Genomic DNA, 24,068 nt, shown 5'->3' on the forward strand with positions numbered 1-24,068 from the left:
CCAAAGAATCGAGGTGCAGCATGGCACTGTCCTGCCCACAGAGGAAGAGCAATGGGGACTCTGCTCCTTCTGCCTGTGTCAGGAGCAGCCCAGGCTGCAAGGCACTGCACAGGGAAAAGGGTTCAGTGGGGTGCTGTGGGATTCATCCCTGGTGCCTTGGCTCCATGGGAGCTTAGCTAGGCAAGATCACCCACCAGAGGCATCAGAGGCACCTTAAGCTCCAGCACAAGAAGGCTGGATCACAGTGTGCCAAGAGCTCTCCTGGGCTTTCTCTACTTCATCTCCTGAAATGCCTCCCAGTGCTCTGCAGGGAGCAGGGAACAGCTGCCAGTGCTCTGAATCACCAGAGAGCACCTCTCAGTGCTCCTCAGCTCGCAGAGAACACCAACACTGCTTTTCTGCCAGGGAAAAGGTATGGGCAGGGGTCACACAGTGCCACCTCCACGCACAAGGCCACATTCTGCCTCCTGGCATTCCTCAGCAGGGCTGAGCACTGACAAGAGCAGGAATTCAGAGTTTATGGCTCCTGTTTCTGCACGGAGGAAGCAGAGCAGGGGATGGCTGCTCCATCCCAAAGGCCAGGCAGCAGTGTGAGCCAGTTCTACCAAGCACCTCAGAGAACCTCTCAGATCATTCTCGCTTTGTTCAAGCTCTGCAGGACACCAGTGTGTCCAAAAATCGGTTCAGCAATGGGAGAAATTCATACAGGGTGGACACACCAGCAGCACCTGGTGCTGGTCCAGAAGCAGGAAGGCCATGACCCGGGTGCTGATAAAGGAGGATAACACACAATCCTGTGCCCACTCCTCCCATGAGAGTCCCCAGACCCATTCCCTGAGGGCTCTGGGTGTCCTTGGCAGGGTGTGCAGATGTCCAAGAACCAACACAAGTGCACCTGGGGCAGGGGAGCAGCTGTTAAAATGCACTGTGAGCCCTCATTGCCAGAGGTGGCTTTGAACTCCCTGCTGACCCCAAGGCCCACAGTGGCGCATGTCACCATCGCAAACCACAGACACACCTGCTGCTGGAGAACACCAGCAACAAAACCAAGGCTGCAACCACACTGGGAAGGGCCAAACTAGCTAAGATACAGCAACACATCCTTTTTATTACCACTGTAACTGCTGTGTCAAAATAAGATCCTGCCAGAAACCTTGGCATGTATGGTGCCCCTGTTGCAACTGTCAATGTGGGAGCCAGCTCCCTTCAAAACAAAGAGCCCATGGTGACAGAAGCTCTTTTTGCAACTAAAGCCAGAGACACTCTCATCTCTGTGAAGCCAGACTGGAAACAGAAATCATTATTTTGGAATTGTGTCAAAGCAACTGCAGATTTGGCTGATTTTTTTCATTAAACAGTTACTTGAAAAAATACGAAATTATTGTGTGTCCCTGGGAAGTCATCACAGAAAACTACAGTTTGCCGACAGGAAAAATCACCATCACAACTATCCAGTCCTCAGAATCCTGTACATATATAGAGAAAAATATCAGATTGGTAGAAAAATACCAGATTAATCAGTAGAAAAATTAAACAAACCTTGATAGATTAGGGCCAGTGTAAGAGAATGTAGAGGATTCCTCTACCCACAAAGCTGTTTCAGCTGCTTATGCCACTGGATTCAGCTGGCTAAGCTCAATAAAGGTATGGATTAGGCTCTCTACAAGAGCTTGAAAATGCTATATTTAGCTAAAGTAAGGAGATGAGACCCTTGGCACGGGATGGGAGGAGGTTTGAGCAGCTGTGGCACAGGGCAATGCCTGCAGCGTGGTGGGAGCCATTGTTCTGAGAGAGTCAAACATCTGAGAGAACAATGCAGAGAAGTAAAAATAACTGACCTCAAACTCCAGCGGGCCCCTACAAGACATAGTCAACTTTTCCAAATACAGCATGGCTTTGGAATAAGGTTTGGCCACTTACAGCTGCTCACAGGGAGAAGCTGCTGCCCTCTCTGTGTGGGAAACTGGGAACTGTCCAAGGGATCTCCCAGCTGAAATGCCTTGGGAAACCAGGAACCAAAATACCAACCCACTCCAGGCTGTGCTGCTCCTCTCACCCAGCAGAGCTGGGCTCTCCAGGCACTGCCACCAGCAGGACTGTTGGTGGCTTCCACATAGATATAGGCATAGAAAACCGAATTCCCACCAAAAGTTAAAGCCAGACTGCCAGACAGCCCCAAGCAACCATTCCTGCCAGCAGAAGAACAAGGTTTTCCCACTGCCTGTGTTTTCCCACTGCTGGGCTTACAGAGCAGGATTTGGGTAGCGGGAGGCCGTGACTGACCCTTGGGGTGGTCTGAGCATTTTCATCTGGGAATAAAAAGCAGAAGGGGACTGCTGCCAGCTGTGGTAGAGGCAGGGCCCAGTTCTGAAGCATCTCCTACCCAATGTACTGTTTTTTCTCAGGGTGGCTAATCACCAATAATATAGAATCAAAGCATTTCTCCACCTGAAGAAAACCAAGTCATCTACAGTGATGGAACAGTGGTGTTCTCCCCCTCAGCCCCCGAATTGCAGCACAAATGGCACTCTGTGGTTTGCATCTATTGGTTTTTCCCATGAGAATATTCACTTTGGTCCCTCCATATTTTTTCTCAGCCCCATTTGCCCAAGAGAAACAAACACCAAAAAGACTCAAACCAAGCATTTGAAAATGATCAGATGGGTCTAAAGGCAGCTGGTATGGAATCACAGCCAGTGCTCGATCACAGGTGATGTCCCTGGGATCTGGGCAGTGTGTTTGGGATCCAGGCAGTGTGCTTGGGATCCAGGCAGCGTGCTCAGGATCCAGGCAATGTGCTCAGGAGCAGGATCCCACAGTGTCAGTGTAGGACCTTCCCATTGTCAGGGGAAAACTGAGAAAAGCTCTCAATAGTACTGTTGGGTTAGAAGGAAAAGAATTTTGCTTGGTGAAGGACAGAATCACAGAGCCATAGAATTGTTTAGGTTGCAAAAGCCCTCAAAGGTCATTAAGTCCACCCATTCCCCAGCACTGACCCATGTCCTCAACGGCCACATCCACAGGGTTGTTAAATCCCTCCACGGATGGGGACTCCAGCACTGCCCTGGGCAGCTGTGCCAGGGCTAGACAATTCTTTTGTGAGAGAAAACCCTTCCCAGACATCCCACAAAGCCCCTCGCTTGCTGTGCCATGGCCATTGATGCCTTAGGGGCTGCAGCCGTGCCAGCAGGAACTAAGGATGCACCTGCTGTGCAGGGCAGGGATGTGTGATGCTAGAGCAGCAGCCACCACCACCTCTCACAGCTCAAAATACCTTTCTGCCCAAACACAGCAAAGATGGTCTAAGAGATTAATTGTCCTGCATCCAGGAATCTTGTTGGAACAATTTCAACCAACCTAATGGTTGATTTTTAAATGTTCGTTAAGTGATTTAACTCATGTTGAGGCAGGGTAAAACTAATTTGATAATGAGATAAAAGGGAAATATTATTAAAATGTATTTGAATTTCACCAAAACTGTTGCAGGGGAAAAAAAATAATACTGACAAGTAAAGACTTTGATATTGCAGCTGTTTAAGCTGATATCTCACCCACGTTATACAAACTTAAAGGAGAATTAGCACATTAGAAGCTTTTGCAGTCAGAAGCTACAAATTACAATTTTATTAGAAACTCTGCCCTTTGCCACTTTAAAATGAAATTGCTTCTGTGTTCACAGTAAAGAGATGTTCAAGTTTCAATATTCTGATAAAGTTAACAATGATTTTTTTGTTATGCAGGCAACACTAACAAAAGGTGAGTAAACCAAACTGGTTTTATAGCATGAATGTTTCTGGCAGCCTTGGGTTGTCATCTGCAGGGAGGTGACATTTGAAGTAGCTTCAGGAGAAAAATTAACCCACATAGTACCTGTTCCATCAAAACCATGTCACCTCCATTATCAACTAGAAGACAATACAGAAAAATGTGAAAAAATAAACAAGAAAAAACTCTTAGATGGGGACAAAAAAATCAAATCTAGGAAAACAGAAATAGAGCCAAAGAAAAAATAGGCTAACATCCCTTCCCTTCCCTTCCCTTCCCTTCCCAGCACTGCTCCACCCCAACTCATGAGGACAAGTCATCAAAGGTCCATGAAGCTCAGAAGAAGAACTCACAGCATTTTTACAGGTCACAATTAGTGATTACCCTGAGCTCATCCCTATCCCTTACCAACTGGTACTCCTCGATGTGTCACCAGTCACATGGTGCACAATAACCCTCCTCCTTAACAAGGTGGAATTTCACTTACTCCTGTAGTTTGTACAGAAGACACCTGTCCAGTTCCAGGAGCCTCTAGCACCTGGACAAAGCCATAGGTGCTGCAAAAAAGCAGCACTGCCCAGCAGTGGAGAGACTCGCACTTCATGTTTTGATGCCAGGCCAATGTTAAGTGTCCATCCCAGCATCCAGAAATGCAACACCCAACACTGTGAGCACAAGAGAAGTTAATAAAAGAAGAAAAGGGGAAAGACGGAGGCCGTTTTGAGAGCAAGGAAATGAGCCGTTCCATGGGTTCTTGTCTTCTGGGCCGTTTTCCTGGTGGCTTTGCAGGGTGAGCTCTGACCAGAGCTCTCTCCTGGGTGCTCTCCAATGTCTCCAGAGCAAACAAACAAGCCTTTTCCTAAGCAGAAGGATTTGTCTCATCTAATCAGTCATATGTTTTCATGAAATAGAGATTTTGGAGAGCTGAAGCCTGCTGTCAGCTAGGGTTAAAGCAAAGCAGCGAGCTCAGGAGTCATTCAGGAGAACAGGGACACAAGTTGGTGTCACTCAGCAGGAGACCCAAGACCAAGGACAGCAGGAGGAACCCACGCGCTGGTGTGGACACAGGGTGAGGGTGCCCTGCATGCACATCTTTAATTAAGGCCTAAATGAGAGAGAACTCAAGCTGTACTGGACAGACAGGATTTCACATCTACTCTCATTCACTCACAGAAACACAAATGTGGAGAAAAAGCGATGGGAAAATGGAAAAGGGAAAAGGCCTCCTCTTGCAAACTGAACAGCATCTGCACAGTCCCTGCAAGGAGCCCAGCAGCTTCATCAACACCTGAATGCAGGCACAGGGACAATCCTCACTGCTTATCAGATGGCTTGGACTGCTTTTCATCCCAGGAAATGAGCTCAGCTTTTTGACTCAGTTTCCCCCCTGCAGGCAGCAGCACCACCAACACCTGCCCCACAGCCTCGAGGCTGCTGTTGAATTAACAAACACTCATTCGGTGCTTTGAAAATGCCCAACTCTGTGAAAGAGTTGGGCTGTGCTGCCCACACACAGAGCTTTCAGAGGCTTCATAAAATCAAGGAATATCCTCAGCTCAAAGGAGCCACAAGGATCATGGAGTCCAGCCCCTGTCCCTGCCCAGACCCCCCAAAAACCCCACCGTGGGCATCTCTGGCAGTAATGTCCAAACACTCCTGGAGCTCTGGCAGCCTCAGGGCCCTGGGCAGTGCCCAGCACTCTCTGGGGAAAGGACATTTCCCTGAGATCCACCCTAACCCTCCCTGACACAGCTTCAGCTGTTCCCTCGAGTCATCAGAGACTCGGAGCCTCCAAGAAAGTAGGAGATATTTGTAAGGGTTGCAGGGGCCTCTGCAAGTCTGCACTGCTTTAAGGGCTCTTAGGCTGGTACATAAGTCTCACTGCCATCACTTGAATTCCAGTGAAAACCAGTGAAATATTGTTCAGGATGACCAAGGTTTTTTTAAGGAGCCAGTGGAACCATCCACCTCCTGTGTGTGTTGAAATCAACACCTACAAAGACAATCTAACAGTGCTCCTTCAAACCAAAGCAGTTCTGACATCAGCATGAGATGAAATTACAGCAGCAGAGATGTGCATCCACCACAACATTCCAGATCCACCGAGACAACTATGATGTCTTCCTTCCGTTGTTATTTCTGGGCCTTGGTGAACCACTATGGTTATTTCTGGGGCTGATGAGAGGACATCTGGTCTTGAATCAGAAACTGAGACCAAAATGAAACCAAGGTCCACTTGCAAGGCAGGAGCCTTGGACTGGGGGCTCCTCAATGGAAGCTGTGTCCCAGCTGGAGCAATGCCCACAGCAGCAGGGCACTGTCCTTTCCAAACCGCATCTGCTGCAGACTCCTGAGCCAGATACACAAAGGTATGGCTGGTGACTCTGTGCTTTGCCTTGCTATAAATAATAAGATTTCATTTCCTTTGCAGAGCTTTTGATTTGTTTCCTTTGGGAGACTCATGGGTTATAATGGCATTAATTCCTATTTGCCAACCTTGTCCTTATAAATGAGGATCTTCATTAAATGAATGTTAAGCGATGAGCACTATAATTAGGACAGATTTAAAATGCAGTGTGCCTAAATCAGAGACTGCCTAAGATGTTATCTTTTTTATTAAGATATAATTTGAAGGAGAATTACTGCTTAGTTTAGAATGAATTACATTTTCCAACAACCTCTTCTTACTGAGGGAATGTACAGAGCAAGGAAATACACCCTGCTTCAGAAGTGAAGCCCACTCTCCTGATCCCTACTTCTGGCAGATGACTCTCATGAAAAAACACCTGGCTGAAAAGTGCTAGATGAGACTCTTTTCTCCCTAATCATTTTATGTCAACTCAAAATTCTATTCAATCTTGCTGTCATATAATTTAAAATAATTAAAGACTTAGAGACTGACCCCCAACAATCAATCACACAATTCCAGCTGACTGCAATGCCTGTCATCTTGATGACCTCAGAGGCAACACCTTGAAGAGGTGAACACCTTCACCACTGACTGGTGAGAATGTCTCATGCCCTTTTTCGCACAGTAACATATCTCTTGCCCTATCCCCTGGCAATGCCAGCCCCACCCTCTGCCACGTGAGAGACCTGAGCTGCGCACAGGACATCTGCGGACCCACTACTGTGCCAAGGTGCTGCTGCTGCTGAAAACTGGGCTCAGCCTGTTCAGCAGAGAAGCTGCTCAGCCCTGTGTGATTACAGCTGCCCTGATGTTTGTTCTCCTCCTTCTCAGCACTGGGTTTCCCAAAAGCAGATGGCAAGCCAAGAGGGAGGGAACCAGAGAAAGAGAGTGGCAAAAAGCAGGAATAAAACAAAACTGAAGGAAAAAATTGCCAAGCCCAAATGAAAGGTCCCAAATTCTTGACCCAAAAGGTCAAGAAGTCCATTAAACAAACAGAACAAAAATATCTCTCCTCTCAAAATCATTCTGTTAAGTTTCATTTATTCCTTGTGTAACTCCACTGAAAGAAGTGGCACTGGTCCACAAAGGAATCTGGCCACATCCAAAACTTTTTCCAGGCTGGGTGGCCATTCTGCAACTGCAGGGAGCAAGAAGGGCTCATCCCAGCCTGGGAGCCGGGCAGGTGACAAAGCAGGCAACACCACTGTGCAGGCCCTCCACAGCACCCCAGCGCATCCTAGCCTGGCCCCAGAGGGTGCTGCGAGGACGACGGAGCTCCCACCTCAAGGGCTGAGCCAATAGGCTGCAGGTGTGAAAAGTGAACTGGCCTGCACATGTCTTGTCTCTGCTGCTTTCTTCCTCTCTCCCACTCCTTTCACCAGTCACCTTCTGTTCTCTGTGTATGGTTTCTATTTCATCTTCAACTGACGTGCAGGTGTCAGCCAGAACCACAGAGCCAGCAGAGCTGCAACACCCATCCCACTCGGTGTGACACCATCCACACAGCTCTGCTCTGCTGCCACACAGCTTCAAACAGATACACCTGAGCAGACACACTGCACTCTACAGAATTCAGAAACAAAGCCAGTGAGCAGGCAGCACACGTTCCTGGCTCCCTCTGCACACCCACAGCCAGGTGCAGTGCAGGGGCCCTTCCCCACACCTCATCTCCCCAGTCTGTGGTGCTCAGCCCTGTGACCACAGCAGCCCCTCCACCCAAGACCCACACAGGACTCTTGGCCCAGCAGAGTGACAGAATCACAGAATCATTTACATTGGAAAAGAATCTGAAAGACATGGAGTCCAGCTGTTCCCCAGCATTGCCAATGCCACCACTAATTAAGGTCCCTAGGTGCCCCAAACCCCTACTCCATCCTAAGGAAAGCAGCAGGTCCACACCCTGATGGAGTCCATAGCACTGGGGGTTGTTGCCAGTTTGCTCCACAGACTAGCCTGACATTCACCTTACAAGCTCCATCTCCTCAGACCTGTCATTTTCACAGGACACTCCTAACCAGAGCCTCTGTTAGCAGAATAACCTCTCACATGGAGCTTCCCCATGGCTGAGATCTACACACAAATGAGGTGGACACCAAGGTTATGCTGCTGAGGTCACTGAGAGCTTTACAGAGCAAAGGGCACTTGCAAGAGGAGTCCTGCCCTGGGGCTCTGCTTAGGTGTAAACGCTGTGTCAGGTTTGTGGCCATACACCAGAAAGTGGACTCATGCATAAAATTGCCCTTTACCCTTCCTCCCTCCAGCTCCCAGCTCAAGCCAGTCTGCACAGGCAACTCTCCAGACCCCTAAAATCCTCCTTTTCTGTCTCCAAACATACTGCAAAACTTCTCTATAGAATTAGTGCTGGGTTGATCAAATAAATCCTTGTTTATCTGCTGCACATAATTGGGGGATGGAGTAATGGAGTGCATTCTCTCACGTGCACTGAGGCAAGTACAGCAGGAAACAAAAGATCCCAGGAATGGACTGATTTTCATGAGCATTTTAGAAACCACAGACCGTATTCTGCCCAGTGCAGAAGGGAGTAGGAAGGAGAATTGCCTCAGGGAAAATAATCCTTGAATTATTGTATGACCAACAAAATTCTGTGATATTAGTGTCTCAGCACTTCTTCCTCATGCAATGTGTCACCTCAGCTGTTGACCACTGCTCCATGAAGAGCTCCAGGAGGCAGCCCCCGGGAACAGCCCACTGTCAGACCAGCCTTGTACAAACCCAGCACAAATCATCCTCCACAGAGAAGTGCTGGAATCCAGCCTTCATGTGTTTTCACTCACAGGGCTCCTTCTGCCCAAGCACAGGTCAAACTACTTTACAAAAATATCTACTATTAGCAAATGCCTTTTGTTCCTCAGCAAAAACAAACTGGTGACATTGTATAGAAGAAATATCACCACCCTGGAAAAAAAATAAATCAACCAAACAGAAATAAATGAAGTTTCTACATTGCAGCAACCTGCACCTACTGCACAGCCCAAATCTTTGCCAGCATCACACTGTTATGTGGCCTAACTAGAACCTGTGCATGCCAGTAACAAATCTGTTATTCAAAGCTGGAATTCAGAACCCCAAAATCAGCCAGGGCTCACTGCTCAGTTCCTTGAGACCCTACAGAATGAGGTCTCAGTTTCAAGGTTCAGCACACATCACACATCCACAAGGGACAAGGAGGGTGGACACTGCCAACTCTCTAACCAGGACATATCCAAACCCTACAGACCAACAGAGCCAACTTCCATGGCAGACTGGTCCAAGTGAGCCCTGATAGCCACCAGCCCAGTGTGGCAGCAAGCAGCACTGCAAATGAGACTGGATTTAACCTCAGCCTTTCTTTGCTGACCCAATGATTTGAAGACTATACGCATCTCTATCAGGAATGGCACCCCACAAGTGGCCAAGCAGGTAGGCCACCTCTCCAGGAAAGCCCCACAGCAGAAGGAATCTCAAAAGCTGGGCTAAACCTAAGCCCTGAGGAGCAGCAGCCAGGATCAGCTGTGCTGAAATACAAACCTGTGTTTACCAAGCACTGCTCAGTAAAAGCATCATCCCTTATGTTTTGCCCTCCATAATTCTAGGAATTACATTTAAAAATGAGCACATACACTCCAGGAAGTCAGCCTGTAAACCTTTACAAACTGCCTGCAGCCTTGCCCTGACCCTGTTGTTCCATTTGTCCCTCCAACAGGAACATTACTGCAAATAAATACCTCTGCTGTAACATCAGCTGTGCAGGACCCACAACTCACCAAACTCCTGTAACACTGGCTTGTTACAAACTCACACCTGCAACCAATGGATCCCTCTGGAATTTCTGATTTTGTGACTTGCCCTCCAAAAGCCACAACACTCTGAGCAACACCACTCCTTTGCGTTTCCTGTTCCTTAACACTCCTCTTGAGTACACTGAGGATCTGCTCATCCTGCGTGTCACATCCACAACCACACATACGGCAGGAGCAGGCTGGAGATGGGCAATGTACGTCTGTGACTAAATGGCAGATAAATGCAAATAAACTAAACACCAGTAAAGCCTCAAATATCATTAACTTTGTACAGCAACAACTATCTGACCCTCTGTATTTATACATCCAAGTATGTATTTATACACATTAATACAAATCTGAGTACTGCATGTGTTTTATTTGCTTTAAATGTGACACCCATTTATATAACCATTTATATAACTTAGTTTTAAATCTGAAGTAACTTATCACTGTAATTTGCATAAGCATGCTCAGATCTTGCTAAAAATACTGAACAATGGCTTATTGTCCTTTTCAGTCACAGGACCATTCTCATGTATTCTTTATAGATACATACAAATATATAAACACATGGCAATCCTGATAGTACCCTGATGTTACTTTTTCATGCTCTGTTTTGCATGGCAAACACTCTGAACCAACTGCAACGCTCACAAGGGAAGCTCCAAAATGAGCAGACAGTACAATAAAGAGGAAGAAGGAACAAGAATGATTTTCACTGTCATATTTACAAATAACTTACTATATTAAACCCAACAATCACACAATTAAAGAATGATAAATTATTAACAGAACCTTCAAACCATACTTGACTGTTCCTGTTGTTGACATGCATAATCCACTCCTGTACCTTAATTTCATTTCAGCACTTCACATACATTTTCAAAAGATTAACATCAAATTTCAAATGACCCGATTACAGCTTTATCGCATTTTATTCCTATTTCAAGATGCAAACTGGCTTGATACGTCTCCATGTACATCCATGCTGTGCTCTGTGTATTCTTCCCATGCCATTCTCCAGCTGGCTCACCTCCACCAGCACAAATCCAGGTGACAGCAAACGGTCTCCTGCCCATGGTGTGCTCAGCACTGCCCCACTGTGAAGACAGCCATGGTGGAGATGGTCCATCATGCTTTGATCCAGCATATGGCATGTGTGTGTGGGAATGACGGATAACATCCTTGATAGAGGGAAACAAAGAGAACCTGTGTGTTTAGAAAGAAAACCATGGAGCAACAGCCATAAATCACATGAGTGTCCTTGGATCAGGCATTTAGACTGGGCACTGAGCTGGTATGAAGTGGTGTGCTTCACGTCCACAGAGTTGTAAGGATTTGCTCCACCTGGTAACTGACAGGGAAACCCCAACATATTTCTTAATCACCCATGATTTTGAACTGTGGAGGAGCAGTAACAGCTCAAAATAAAATACTCAGTGAAACCCGGTGCCACCAGCAGTGAGTTAGCAGTGGAGATTGCTCCTTGTTGTGCTGATGTAAAGTGCTCTTTTCTTCAGCTGATTCAGACATCTGCACATCAATGCACACTGGCAGGAGGTGGGAACAAGGTGAGGTTTAACGTGTCTCCCAACACAAATTATTCTAGGATTCTGGGATTCTACTGGAAGTAATCAATTTCCTCTTTTTCTCCAGATACTTTTCTTGCCTTTTTACAAACACGACATGAAGTGTTAATATTCTTTCACTGCTCGTGACTTATCAACACAAAATTAGAGCTCTGCCTTGCTCTTCTCAAAGGGAAAACCTTACCTGACTGAACCCTTCCAGCCCATGCAGGATGTGCTCCATAAGACACTCTTTAAAAGTGCTCCACAAGACATCCTTCCCTAAAAAATTATTGTGACATTTTCTGTGACAGTTCTGTCACATAGAAGCCCTGTGGCATGAGCAGGACCTGGAATGCCAGCAGACCAATGCCACTGAGCCTCCCCATCAGCATGGTTTGTAGTTAAAGCAATCAGTTCTGCTCTGAGACGGAACTCTTCAGAGTTCCAAGAATGCAAAGAAACACAAAATTCAGATGGAACAATGAAAAGGCAGCAGCAGCAGCTGGCAGGTTGAGGCTGTGACTGCAGGTTGCCAGACGGGCTCTGCTCCCACTCACTGTAAGATTCCAGGTAAGTGCTCTTCAGAAACACCTCCTTGACACATGTTTTCCTTCCTCAAACCATTCACCAACTCTCACACCACAAAGAAGCAGAAATAATTAATCTGAAGAACATTTGTGAGTGCTTTGTATCTGAAAAACTTCCTTGCACCAAAGCATAAAACAACAGTTTTGCTTGTTCTAAATAAAAAGTTCCAAGCAACCAAAAAAAACCCCAACTAAACAACAAAATGTGTCCACCCTCCCAGCAGAAGTCCTCCTGGGAAAAAGCTTAGGTCTGAGAACTTAAAAACATCAAGGCTTGGCTCATCATTGAACACTACAGGCAACAGCAGCTCTGACTGCAAGTGATAGGTTGAATAGATCAATAGATTTCCTACAGCCCCTTGCTTTGGAAGCATGAGGGAACAACCCCAGCTCCAGCTCGTTCCAGCCCTTTGGGTATTTTTCAAGTAGGGCTGTAACTGAATTCCAGCACCTACTTCAGTTCAGCATTTTTTAAAGGGAAAAATTTAGCAGTATGGTTAAAAGGGACTTAACTGTATATGGGACTTAGGTAGCAGCCAACACCAGCTCAGGGCAGCCCAAGATGGTTAACTGAGAGCAGAATGCTCTGCCCAGTACCACCCTTGGTGCAGGACTGCTCCTCACACCATCTCCTCCCTGCTGGTGTCACTCACAGCACACATTTCCTTACCTGCTCCCCTCTCCATGCAGTCTGCAAACATCCCAAGTGAATCTGAAACATGAACTCCCACTTTTCAGTAACACCCAGAGCATCCCACAGAGGCAGCGGGTTGTGTCCTGCCTGCAAAGCAAAGGAATATCACCACATTCCCTGTGAATGGGGAGCAGCGAACGAGCAGGAGGAGCACACAGCTGATCACACCCAAACCTCAAGAGGTACCTGAGATATTAAGTTGTTCCTCCATGGGGCTGAGCAGGAATCACCACTGTACAGCCAGCCTCGGCACTCTGTCTTTTACAGAAGGTGTTTGGGCAAAATTATCCTGTTCTCTGGCCAGTGTGGTGCAATGTCAAAAACAGGGTAAAACTTGATAAAACTGGAAAATGCCATGGGCACTGACAGTGCTGCAGGAGAATGGTCCTGCAAAGCCTGGTGGGGCCCGGAGTGGGGCTGGGGTGTCTCTGAAAGCATTTGCTCAGTTCCTAACAGTGCCATGCAACTCTGTGTCCAAAGAATGAAGGAAAATAATGTATCCAAGTCCTTGTAAGCCCTCTCCATCCATTTCGAGTGAAGTGTCCTGACACACTGTTCCTCTGCCTTGCACTGACTGTCTCCTCCTGTCCGTGATTTACAAGCAGCATCAGGAATAGTAACAGTTTCTCACCCAAAGCTGCATTTAACCCCCCTTGGTATTGCTTATAGTCCCCTGCAGTTTTACTCCCACACCTTCCAGCAATCCTTGATTTCTAAGGACATTGCTGCATCCATGGACACACAGCCATTCCTCCCGCAGCACCTGGAGCTGGGGCTGTGGGGGTGCAGCAGTGCCAGCTGAGCAGAGGGTAGAGCGGCTGTGCTGGTGAAGCTGGGAGGGAGGGCCCAGGGAACAAGGCGCTGCTGCCTGGGGTGAATGTGGAGCCTGTTCCCATGAGTGCTGGAAGAACAGCGCTGCTGCCTGGGGTGAATGTGGAGCCTGTTCCCATGAGTGCTGGAAGAACAGCGCTGCGGGCAGGCATCCCTCAGCAGGAGCTGGTGTGCGGCCACCGCAGAGCCTTGTGATTCCACCAGGCTGAACTTTGTCATTGTCCCATGCAATAGTCTAAAAATTTCTTTTGAGGGACTGTTACCTGTTTCTGTTTGCTTTCCTTGGTCCTTCAGCACTTCGACTCATCAGTGCTAGTTCAGCAGACTGGAGAGGTTTTTCTTGCTCCAACTCCGAATAAGGCTGAGGCTTTCTGCTGTTATTCATGAGCCAATTCCAAAGGTAGAAACCCAATTTCAAAACCAGACTGCTTAAAAAGTAACTAGTACAGCCATATCTGGTTCCTTTACAAGTTTATTGCAGATAACCAACATTTGTCTGATAAGTTACTGCAAATATAAACAAAGAAAAAAGGAAACCTGAATGTGGAGTTGAAGATATGGAAAAAATATTCACCTCAACATGGCCAAAAGTTAAAAGGCCTCTGTATAGAACTAGAAAATGAAGAGTATTTCTGGGACTGTAGAAGAAATGTTCAACTATTTTAGCCAAACCCAGACGAACAATTTTATCATCTTACTGCTTCTGCTCAAGTAATCTTAAAGAAGATTACTTGAGCAGAAGCACATCAAAACACTGATAGAAACACCTCAATGAGAAGGAAGCTCTTCACTAATGCAATAATACAGCTGAAAATAAGCAAACTTGAATTGAAAATACACATTATTTTTTCCAATAATGAACTAATAAACATTGGGACAAATCATAATTGGATATGTTGCCTTTCCCTCAAGAACAGCTGTGCTTTCATTTGGCCAATGTGTTTGTCCTGATGCAAAAGAGCTAGTGGATAATAGTTCTAAATACTGCCAAGAACCACTTTGGCAGTAAAAGCTGTGAATTCATAGGATCTTCTCAGAACACATCTGAGTGTTTTAAGACCTCCTCAGCCATCTCAACAAGACCAAATCCACCTCTTTTAGAACAAGCCCCACGTTCGCCTGTAAGGAAATGGCATCCTCATATTTTCCAACCCTCTACCCAACTTTTCACCTTTCAGTGGAAGTTTCATTGAGAGACAATGCCAGAGCCAGAATTAGTCAAGTCTTTGGAATGATGAATCCCTTATCAGCAACCAGCTGCAGAGTAGCACCATCAGTGTCCCATAGGCAGGAGCAGGGATGAGAGAGAAGAGGCTGTCAGAGCGGCCCCTGGACTCCCAGCCTCGGGTACTTGGGCTCTCTGGGGGTCTTGTGGCTTCTGATGGCACCTCTGTGACTCCAATTTCTGAAGTGATCATGGAACAAAAGACTTAGCAGCCCCACATGTTTACCATTCTTTGCTCAATGAGTCCTCATTCAGGTATCAGGAGGACCCCTCAGTGACAGCTTTTTTTAAATTCTTTTTTTTCCCTTTAATTCCCTGGGAAACATTTCTGGGATGTGAAGGAGCTCTTACGCTGTTCATATGCTGTCCCCATGGCCTGTAAGGAGCTAGGGGTTCCAGTGGTCCTGCCTGCTCCTGGCCAATAAACTGCTCCTTTTGGCTAAATAAATTAAGAGTACACTAGATACTCTCCACATTCCTTAGTAACTGCTGCGATCTATTTAAGGGTATTTAGTGATCATGAAGGGAGAGGAAATCCCAAGTGGATAGTATGGTAATCCAGGAGACACTGTCCCTGTTAACACATAAGCCCAGCAGCAACAGCATTGCAAGTCCTTTTGCTTCCCCCACCTGCCCCAACCCAGAGGCTTTGGTGAGATGCTCCATAAAGGCATTAAATCTCACTTACAACCTGTCTGTGGGGACTGTGCTCCTGCACAATGATCCTTGGCTGTTCCATGTGCTGCTGACACAAGGGACACAGGACATATGGCACAGGAACAGCATGCCAGCCAATTTTCACATTTCCATTCCCTTCTATTGAGATGTTAACAGCAAAAATGGAAGTTTAATAAAAAAATCACGGCTACTGATATCTAGCAGAAACACTTCACTTCTTTTTTAACTTGTTACATCTTTCCAGTCTGCCAGATGAGGCTAAATGCTGTTTCTGAGAGTAAATGTACTGTGTATTTTGCTAAAAGAGGAAAACACGATGAAATCCATGAGCAATTCCATAAAAACATAAGGCAGCTCTCACATAGTTCCAGATTACTGAGATGACAATTTCAAACAGGAAATTTTAAAATGTCTTTGTTTCTGCAATTCTGGTTTATTTTTTCCTGTCAAAATATACTATTGCTTAACTTTCTGCTTGTCTTGACTACTTGCTAAAACAAATGGATGAAGCACTAAAAATTGCTGAATATCCCAGGAGAAGTCTATTCTGGTTAGCTGGGAAGCTAAGCACAATTACACGCAGAAAAACTCAACGCCCTCACTCCTGCTCTGCCTGTAAGCACAGGACTAAGCCCTGGCCTCACCTGGAGAAGCAGCAGCCATCAGTTTTTGGGGATGTGCCTGAGAGGAAAAGAAGGAACTCCTCCATGGGCTGCTGGCTGGGAGCTCTGTGTATGTGGTCAGCCTCTTCCAACAGCTCTTCCAAAGGCCCAGGAGAGTGCAACAAGGAGGGATTTGCATTCTCCAAGACCGGGAGAAAATATTCATCCTTGGGTGCCCTGGGCTGCAGTCCCGGGGCTGAAGAGCACCAAGCACCAGAACAAAGCAGGTGTTCACGGAGTCATGGAATTGTTTGGGTTGGAAAAGACCCTAAAATCATCAGGTCCAGCCATCCCCCCAGCACGGCCAAGTGCACCACTAACCATGTCCCCAGTCTACACCTCTCTTAAATCCATCCAGGGATGGTGACTCCACCACTGCCCTGGACAGTCCATGCCAGGGATGACACCCTTTTGATGCAGAAATTTTCCCCAATGTCCAATCGAAGCTTTCCCTGGCACAACTTGAAGCCATTTGCCTCAAGATGTTGCAGCCTGATCACACCACACTGCTGGAGACCATGACCCCCAGGACACCCCTGTCCCACAGAGAGTGGCCTTCTGGGGGTGGGGGGAAATGCTCAGCCATCACAAAGGGTGGGCGACCAACATCCCAGGAGAAATCTACAAGAGAGACCTGGTGAGATTTGCCAAATATGTTGTTATTGCCATTATATTGTATACCAGAGGTACTTGGATGCAACAGCCAAGTAACATCCAATAAGAGCCATGCATAAAGTTGTAAAACGGATTGTGAACAGGCTAATTTTTTTTCAGATAAAACTCTGAAAAGGAATTACTATTGGTATCAGTCGGCCAGTGTAAGATTTGATAATCTACACCGACGTTACAGAGTTATTAGTCACTGATAAGATGCATGACATGGTCACTATGAAGAACCCACGTGATTCCAAAGCATCAGCTCACCTGCAGGACAAACAAACCTCCAGCACTGCTTCAGAGTACCTTTAAAAGATACCCTTAATGCCACAAACCATGTTTTAATAAAATATTTTGAGAACTGTAGACCGACAGACTGCCATACAAGAGAGGGCTATCTGGGCAAGGAGGACACACTCAGTTTTCGATGTAAATATACTACGCTGCTACTACAAAATTTGTATTGGTCAGAGAGAAGAAAATACATTAAGGTAATATAAAAGATGGTGGCCTCTGAGTTTTGGAAAGCCTTATAGTGATTGTATAACACTTTTTCTCTTCACCGGTATCTCCCCGTATGTAGTTACATTCCTTTGATAATTTTTGTCAAGACATCTTTACCCATTTCCTTTATTATGGAGCTATTCAGCACTAAGGGAGAAGTTCCCCTTTACTTGCAGAACTCATTTCTTTGTTGTGACATGGCTGATAAGGCTGCCATCCCGCTAATGCTGAGCTCAACAGTACCTAGGTACCCACAGGGCTGCTCACAAAACAGTGCAGCTGAAGGCTTGGGCTGCTGGAGAGTACTCACTAAACCACAGTATTTTTGTCTTTTTTTAAATTAAACGTGAATTGTGTTTAATATTTCTAACATTTTATCCATTCAGAGGTAAAATCTGGGTAAAAACTTCTAGAATTAGAAGAATATTTATATACAAAAATCTTCTGTGATTTATACCAGCTCTCAGGTACCAGGAGGTTCATGCAGGCCTTTCCACACTACCGTTCACTCTTGGTATTACTTAGACTTGGATTTTCAAAAGCATTCTAGTATAGGCATTAGCATGGCTCATTCATGATACCTGTTGTGGGCAGGCTCCCAGAAAAACTGAGCCTGTCATTCATGTCAACTAACTCTTCAGGAAAAATTGAAATAACCTGAGAGTTTTAGTTATTTGAAAAACTTATACACTTTCGTCCTATCTGAACTCAGCACATGAAAGGAAATCTGTCTGGGCACAGCATGATTACCCTCAGGGATTCTCTCTGCTGTGACAAAACCAAAGCAAATAGCACTCTTAATTTTAGGATTATCCTCATCTTCAAATTTTACCCAAATTTCCAAATTTGCCCATAGCTAGTGATAAGCCTGGGTAAAAGAGTGGAACTAGATGCTGCCATGTTTTTTGAAAGGGAAAATGATTAATGCTCTGTTATGAGCATAAAATCTGCTCACACACAGAGTTTAGCTCTGCAGTGTAACAGAGAAGTGCTTTTCTTAACCCAGCCATGTTTACTCTGTGTGCCAGGGCATCCTGAATAACTCCCACCATCACTTTAGGCTGCTTTGATAACTGCATGAGCTGCTTTTTGGTAAGTAAACCTTTTACTAAGTTATTGATCATTGCTAGGCCTGGAGCAAGAAGGTTCAAAGTTTAAATATACACGAGGTAATAAAATCAAGACTTGTTATTTCATTTAGTGAGCACAATCCCACCCTACAGCACCAGGTGGGGGTTATAAGAACAGGTAACAAAATACTGCAGAGAAAATGAATAATTTACCTCCCCTCACCTACAGCTGTAATGAGTAACCCCATACAGATTTCTAGTTGAACAAATTGGTTGAAGAAACAAAAAGACTTGCCCTGTCTTGGATACAAGGCTCTGTAACGTCTCCATTGCAGATGAGACTCTCGGAGACCTGTCATCATGTACAGCTTTTCCCAGCCCCAAGCAACTTGCCAGCAAGCTGCTCCCAGGAAGGGAGAATGGAGGGTGTCCCCGCGGGGCAGCAGTGTCACCAGGCACAGACAGCCAGCAGCATCACCTGCAAGCTGAGGAGAAGGCAGAGCTCCTCACACCACACAGCTGAATGCCCTTGTCCCCCATCACCTGTGCCCGAGCAGCATGCGGCAAGCCCAGGGACCCAAGCCCACGGACCCTGGCACAGCTGGCACCAATCTTCCCATCCAGCCAGGCCTACCCTTGAGGCAGCAGAGTGACCCATGGCATCTGCTGAGTGTCAGCTTCTTCACACACCAAGACCACTCCCTCTTCCTCCTCCTTTCCTGGTCTTCAAAGAGCCAGTTCCCATGCCAACCAGGCTGTCCCTGCTGCCTGCAGACCTGCTACCAGGCAGAACCACGCCAGGACTCCTCCTCAGGATGGGACCCAAGGGGAGAGGAGCCAGCATAGGCGATGGAGGGGCCAGGAAATGGAGCACCAGACTGGCTGCTCAGAGCAGAGCGCTGAGGTGTGTGGGACTTCATCAGCCCAAACAGCCACACCAGAGAACACCCGACCTACACATGCAGAGGAGACAAACAGCCCTGTGCCCACTTTGGCATTAGCTTCCTTTGCCTCTAAGATCATCTCTGTCCTTTCCAGACATCTGGAAGCTGCTTTTCTGGAGCAGCTCAGGCAAACGGAGAGAACAGGAATCATCAAACCTCAGTCTCACAAGGAGTCCCAGGGTTCTGTGAACACACCAACAGCTCCACGGCTCAGCACACTTCAGCAGTGTCCAAGGGCCCCTGGTGCATTTGTCCCAGAAGTGGAAGGGCTCCATTGCCCTGTGTTCAACTTCTAAACTACATTACATAAGCTTAACACACTTTAGATACTTTGAAAATATCAAATTGTCATCAGAACTGCTGAAGTTGCCACAGAGACATTGCCCAGCCTTAGATGAAAGGGAGACTGCGGCTGCTGCAGGGATAGCCCATGAAAAATATTTCTTTTAGATATTTGGGAACTCCTGTCAGAAGGGAAACATGAAAACACCTGATCTGCTTCTACAAAACCAAACCAGAAATGACACCTTTTTTTCTGAATTGCACACTGCACATCATGTTAAAAAGAAACAGAAGTATGATTGAAACACTAGGCAATCCTCCTGAGCACTGTGCAGCTAGGCACACTGGCTCATGTTTGGTTGCTGAACCTATGTAACATTGTATTTTTTGTTGCACTACTATATAACATTGAATATTTTTGTTGCAGTTTTGTATAAATATTAACATCAGTGCTTTGAGTGTCCGGGGCAGACATGATTTTACACAATTAAATCCTGATTTTTTCCCCATTTTTTTACTTATATATTACCAAAAAAAGCAAACAGTGGCATAGATAAGCTGCTTGCTCCTAATACTCTCTGAACTTTTCTGACACAATTATCTCAGGCTTTGACACTGTGAGAAGTGAACTCCTCCTCAGTTTTCCTTAAAATCAATCTCTGGGCACTACTATAAACTACAGAAAAAGAGTACAACGCACCCCAGCAGCACTACAAATAAATTCTGTCCCTTATGCCACAAAATTAAACATCTTTCCTCTTGCTGTTGACCCTGAGCTGCCCACAACATGATCATTTGGTTGATCAGCTACACGCAACCTCTCTTTGTCAGTTTCAATGGAAATTCACCATCCCGTGCAGGCAGCTTACCTCCTTTCGCTGTTTACTCTTCAGCAATTCACTCTGTCATTACTTTGCCTGAAAATCTGAATTTTTTCGCGTCCTTAAACTTTCTAAGTTTCAAGTGCACATGCTTGAGGCTTCTTTCCAGCCTCACCTCACCATCTGTGCCCGAGTCCTCAGTGACACGGCCAGCGCGATTCCTGCGAGCCTCCTGTCCCGGATCACACGTGCAGAGCATCCTTCTGCCAGCACTGACACTAGGACTGTCTGTTTCTGTATCTCCCTTCCTGTTTCTACACAGCTTCTAAAATAAACGGTAGAACGTCATTCGTAATGCCACGGCAAAGCGTCTGGAGTCGTTTATTCTGCGCACGGAAGATCCGCGGATACCCCAGTGCCCGCTCGAGCATCCGTGAGCCGCCCCAGGCAGAGCCTCTCGCCGCCGCCTCGTCCGCCAGCTGTTAGGAGACTCTGCTGGGCGGTGGTTGCGATGAAAGAGCGACAGCCTAACCTGACCGGACCCCTGTCGTAAAAAGCGCTCATCCAGGTGATTTACCTGATTTTAACTGCACTTTTTACACTTCAATCACTCCTGGGGAATTGCTGCGATGCCGCTGACATTCCATCCTCCTCCTTCGTCACATCCGAAGGGAGCGAGGAGTCCTGTCGGGGGGCTGTTCCCGCGTGTACCCCCTTTCGCCCAGTGACCCCCCCCCCTTCGCCGGCACGGCTGCCCGGGCGTTGCGGCGGCTGTTGAGGTTCTCGGTCCCCAGTCGCCGCCCTTGCCCTCATCACGCCAAGCGCCACCGAAGTTCCGCCGCCCGCCGCAACTCCGCCGCGGCCGCCCATTGTCTGCGCGCCGGGAGGCGCTTTGGGGAGAAACGAGCCGAAAAGACGAGTCCTCCGCCCCGCCCGGCCTCCCCCGCCGCTCCCCTGCCCGCGGCCCCGCCACGGCAGGCCCCGGCTTCGGGCAGGGCCTGGGGTGCGCGGGGGTCCCCGGGGGCGGGGGCGCTGCCCGGCGGGGCCGCGGGGCGGGCGCTGCGCCAGCGAAGGCTCCCCCGCCCGCTCCCACCGCCCCGCCCGGCCCCGGCGCCGAGGGGCTGCCGCTCCCCGTAGCCCCCGGCCCTCCCCGGCCGTGGCCGCCCTGCCACCGGGGAACACCCCGCGGGCCCGCTCCGCCGCCGCGGGGAGCCGCGGCCAAGGTGCCCGAGCCCTAACCGGGCGGGAGGCCGAGGCGCGGGGGCCGAGCCCGCTGACAGCGCGGCCGAGCCCCGCAGCCGCCGCCGCGGCCCCTCGCTCCCCGCCCCGGGCCCGGCTCCGGGAGGGACGCGGCGCGGAGCCGCGGGGAGGCGGCGCAGGGCGGCCCCATCCCCTCCCCGGGCGCGCACAATGGACCCCGCCACCCCGGGGCTCCGGTGTCACCGCAGGGGGAGCAGCTTTGTGTCGGGAATCCAGCCCCAAACCCACAAAACACACAAAACCAGCGCGAGGGGAGCGCGGGAGCGGCGCCGGGAAGCGCGGCTCCTCCTTCCCCGCTCCGGGAAGGCCTGCGGGAGGGAGCGCGGCGGCGGGAGCCCCGGGGGCGGCGGGGCCGGGGCCGGGGCCGGGGTGCCGGGCGCGGTGCGTTACCTGCCGTGGAACCAGTCCTTGCAGGCGTCGCACTCGATCATGAAGCGGGTCACGTCGTAGGGCAGCCGGCAGATGCAATAGACGGGCACCGTCGCCATGTTCGCGCCGACCGCGCCGATCCGCTCCGCTCGCGGCCGCCCGCCCGCCCGGAGCGGAGCGCGGCGGGGCCGAGGCGCCGAGGGGGGTGGCACGGAGGAGGAAGGGGAGAGCGGAAAAACAGAAATAATACAAAATAATAAAAAACGCTATAAAACCGCGATAGTGGATTTAGGGCTCCAGAGGGGCGGGCGAGCAGTGCCGGAGGACAGGGAAGCGCTGCCCGGAGCCGGGGGCCATGGCCAGGTCCCGCCGCCCGCCGGCGCCGCGGGCCGGGGCTCTCTGTTGTTGTTGTTGTTGTTGTCCCTCCAGGATGGTGATTCCCGGTGCTCGGCGATCGCGGCGGTGCCCCCTGGTGACAGCCCGGCGCGGCCTCCCCGGCGGGCCCGGCCTTGCGTCAGCCCGGAGGGAGCGGGGCCGGGCCGGGCGGAGCGGAGCGCGGCGGAGCGGGGCTCCCCGGTCGGGGCCGGGGCGCGGCGGGGGCTCCGCGGAAAACGCGTGTTTTGTTAACCCCCGCCTGCCGGGAGGGAGCTGCCCCCAGCCCGAGCGCCCCCGCCCGCCCCGCCGGGGGGGCCTGGGGGGCGGTGCGGGGGCACCGGGAGCGGGGAGCGCTCGGGGGCTGTGGGAAGGGGGGGACCCCGCTCGGGGCGCCCGGGGGTGTCTGTGACAGCGGGCAGAGCCCGCGCGAGAAGCGGGGCGCCCGCGGGAGCGGGGGACTCCGGGCCGCCCCAAGGGCGAGGAAGCCCGGAGAAGTGGCCGTAAGTGCGGTGCGACCCGCGGGAACAACGCCTGGCTGGGTGGGGAACAGCCAGATACACACCGCAGCTGGTCCACATCTCAACTACCCAAAATAATGAACTTCTTTCTATTCATGATCTTAGTTGGGGTTTAACCACCTGGGGGGTTTCCTGGGGTGTGGAACGAGATGATCTTAAAGGTCACGTCCAGCTCAAAGCACCCTGTGATTCTCTATTTGTATAATTTCTGCTTTTAAAGTCACCAGCTCTGCTCACAGCAGCCCTTTCCCTGCTGTGACCCCAAGGGGATGATAACGAACACCTTGTGCCCACCGAGAAACAGATCACAGCAGCATATGGGCTGTGGGGGGACACTGAGGCCCTGAATGACCATGAACCCCAACACTGCACAGCCCCACCGACCTCCTCCCATGCAGAAGCCAAAGAGGAACACACAAAGAGTGTGAGCTGGGGCTGAGGATGCAGAACCTTGCTGCCCTGCTATGCCAAGGCTCTGACAGGAGTTAAACAAACAGGCTGGGGGCTTTTGGAATGACTTCTCTTCCCAGAGTGTTCAAAGGCCAGTGGCACTTTTCCCTGAAGAGCAAGAGCTTTCTTCAGAGTGCTCACAAAGGGCCTTCCAACTAAAGTGGGATTTTAACTCTCTTACGGTGGAGTCAGCATTTTGAATCCATTACATTTGGTGGTGTGGCAGGGAATTTGTCTTTGAGCAAAAGACTAAAACTGACATTTCTCAGACTTTATCTGTCTGCAAAAAATCCTCAGACTCACCTGTGGAGGAAAAGGGTGATTCATGAAGCCAAAAAACTTCAGTTTCAAGTTTTTCTACAGAGAGGCAGCTGTTGTTGAATGGCTGAAGAGGGGCGGGCTGTCAGGTCATTCCCCTGGCCCACTGCAATTATATGCCACAGGCAGGACTGTCACACACAGGGCTGTGTGTGACTGACACACTTAGCCCTGCCACAGGTGGTCTCTGACACAGCTGGAAGTGCAGTGACACAATGGGAGGCCCCATGCGTGCATCCTAAACTGTCACTTGGTGCTTTTGAGTGTCTCAAAATGTACCAAGGGACCTGTTTCC

General features: G+C 49.0%; 1 protein-coding gene across 5 annotated transcripts in view; it reads right to left on the reverse strand.

Annotated features, from left to right (window-relative positions):
• Nucleotides 1-22,714, reverse strand: part of PHF2 (PHD finger protein 2) — a 53,105-nt gene extending 30,391 nt beyond the window's left edge. Inside the window, exons 1-3 of one of the 5 annotated variants that reach the window (XM_038149104.1) lie at nucleotides 22,134-22,247; nucleotides 13,904-14,147; nucleotides 12,786-12,896 (exon numbers count right to left, since the gene is read on the reverse strand). In XM_038149104.1, the coding sequence (XP_038005032.1) occupies nucleotides 12,786-12,896; nucleotides 13,904-14,025 (233 nt within the window). In that variant the 5' untranslated portion in view covers nucleotides 14,026-14,147; nucleotides 22,134-22,247. Of the gene's footprint in view, nucleotides 1-12,785; nucleotides 12,897-12,995; nucleotides 13,689-13,903; nucleotides 14,148-21,060; nucleotides 21,546-22,133 lie in introns of those variants that run through there. The other 4 variants (XM_038149100.1, XM_038149101.1, XM_038149103.1 and 1 more) reach the window with 4 other exon arrangements.
• Nucleotides 22,715-24,068: the final 1,354 nt, after the last annotated feature.

Source organism: Motacilla alba, chromosome 12, assembly GCF_015832195.1.
Source record: "Motacilla alba alba isolate MOTALB_02 chromosome 12, Motacilla_alba_V1.0_pri, whole genome shotgun sequence".
Classification (NCBI taxonomy): domain Eukaryota; kingdom Metazoa; phylum Chordata; class Aves; order Passeriformes; family Motacillidae; genus Motacilla; species Motacilla alba.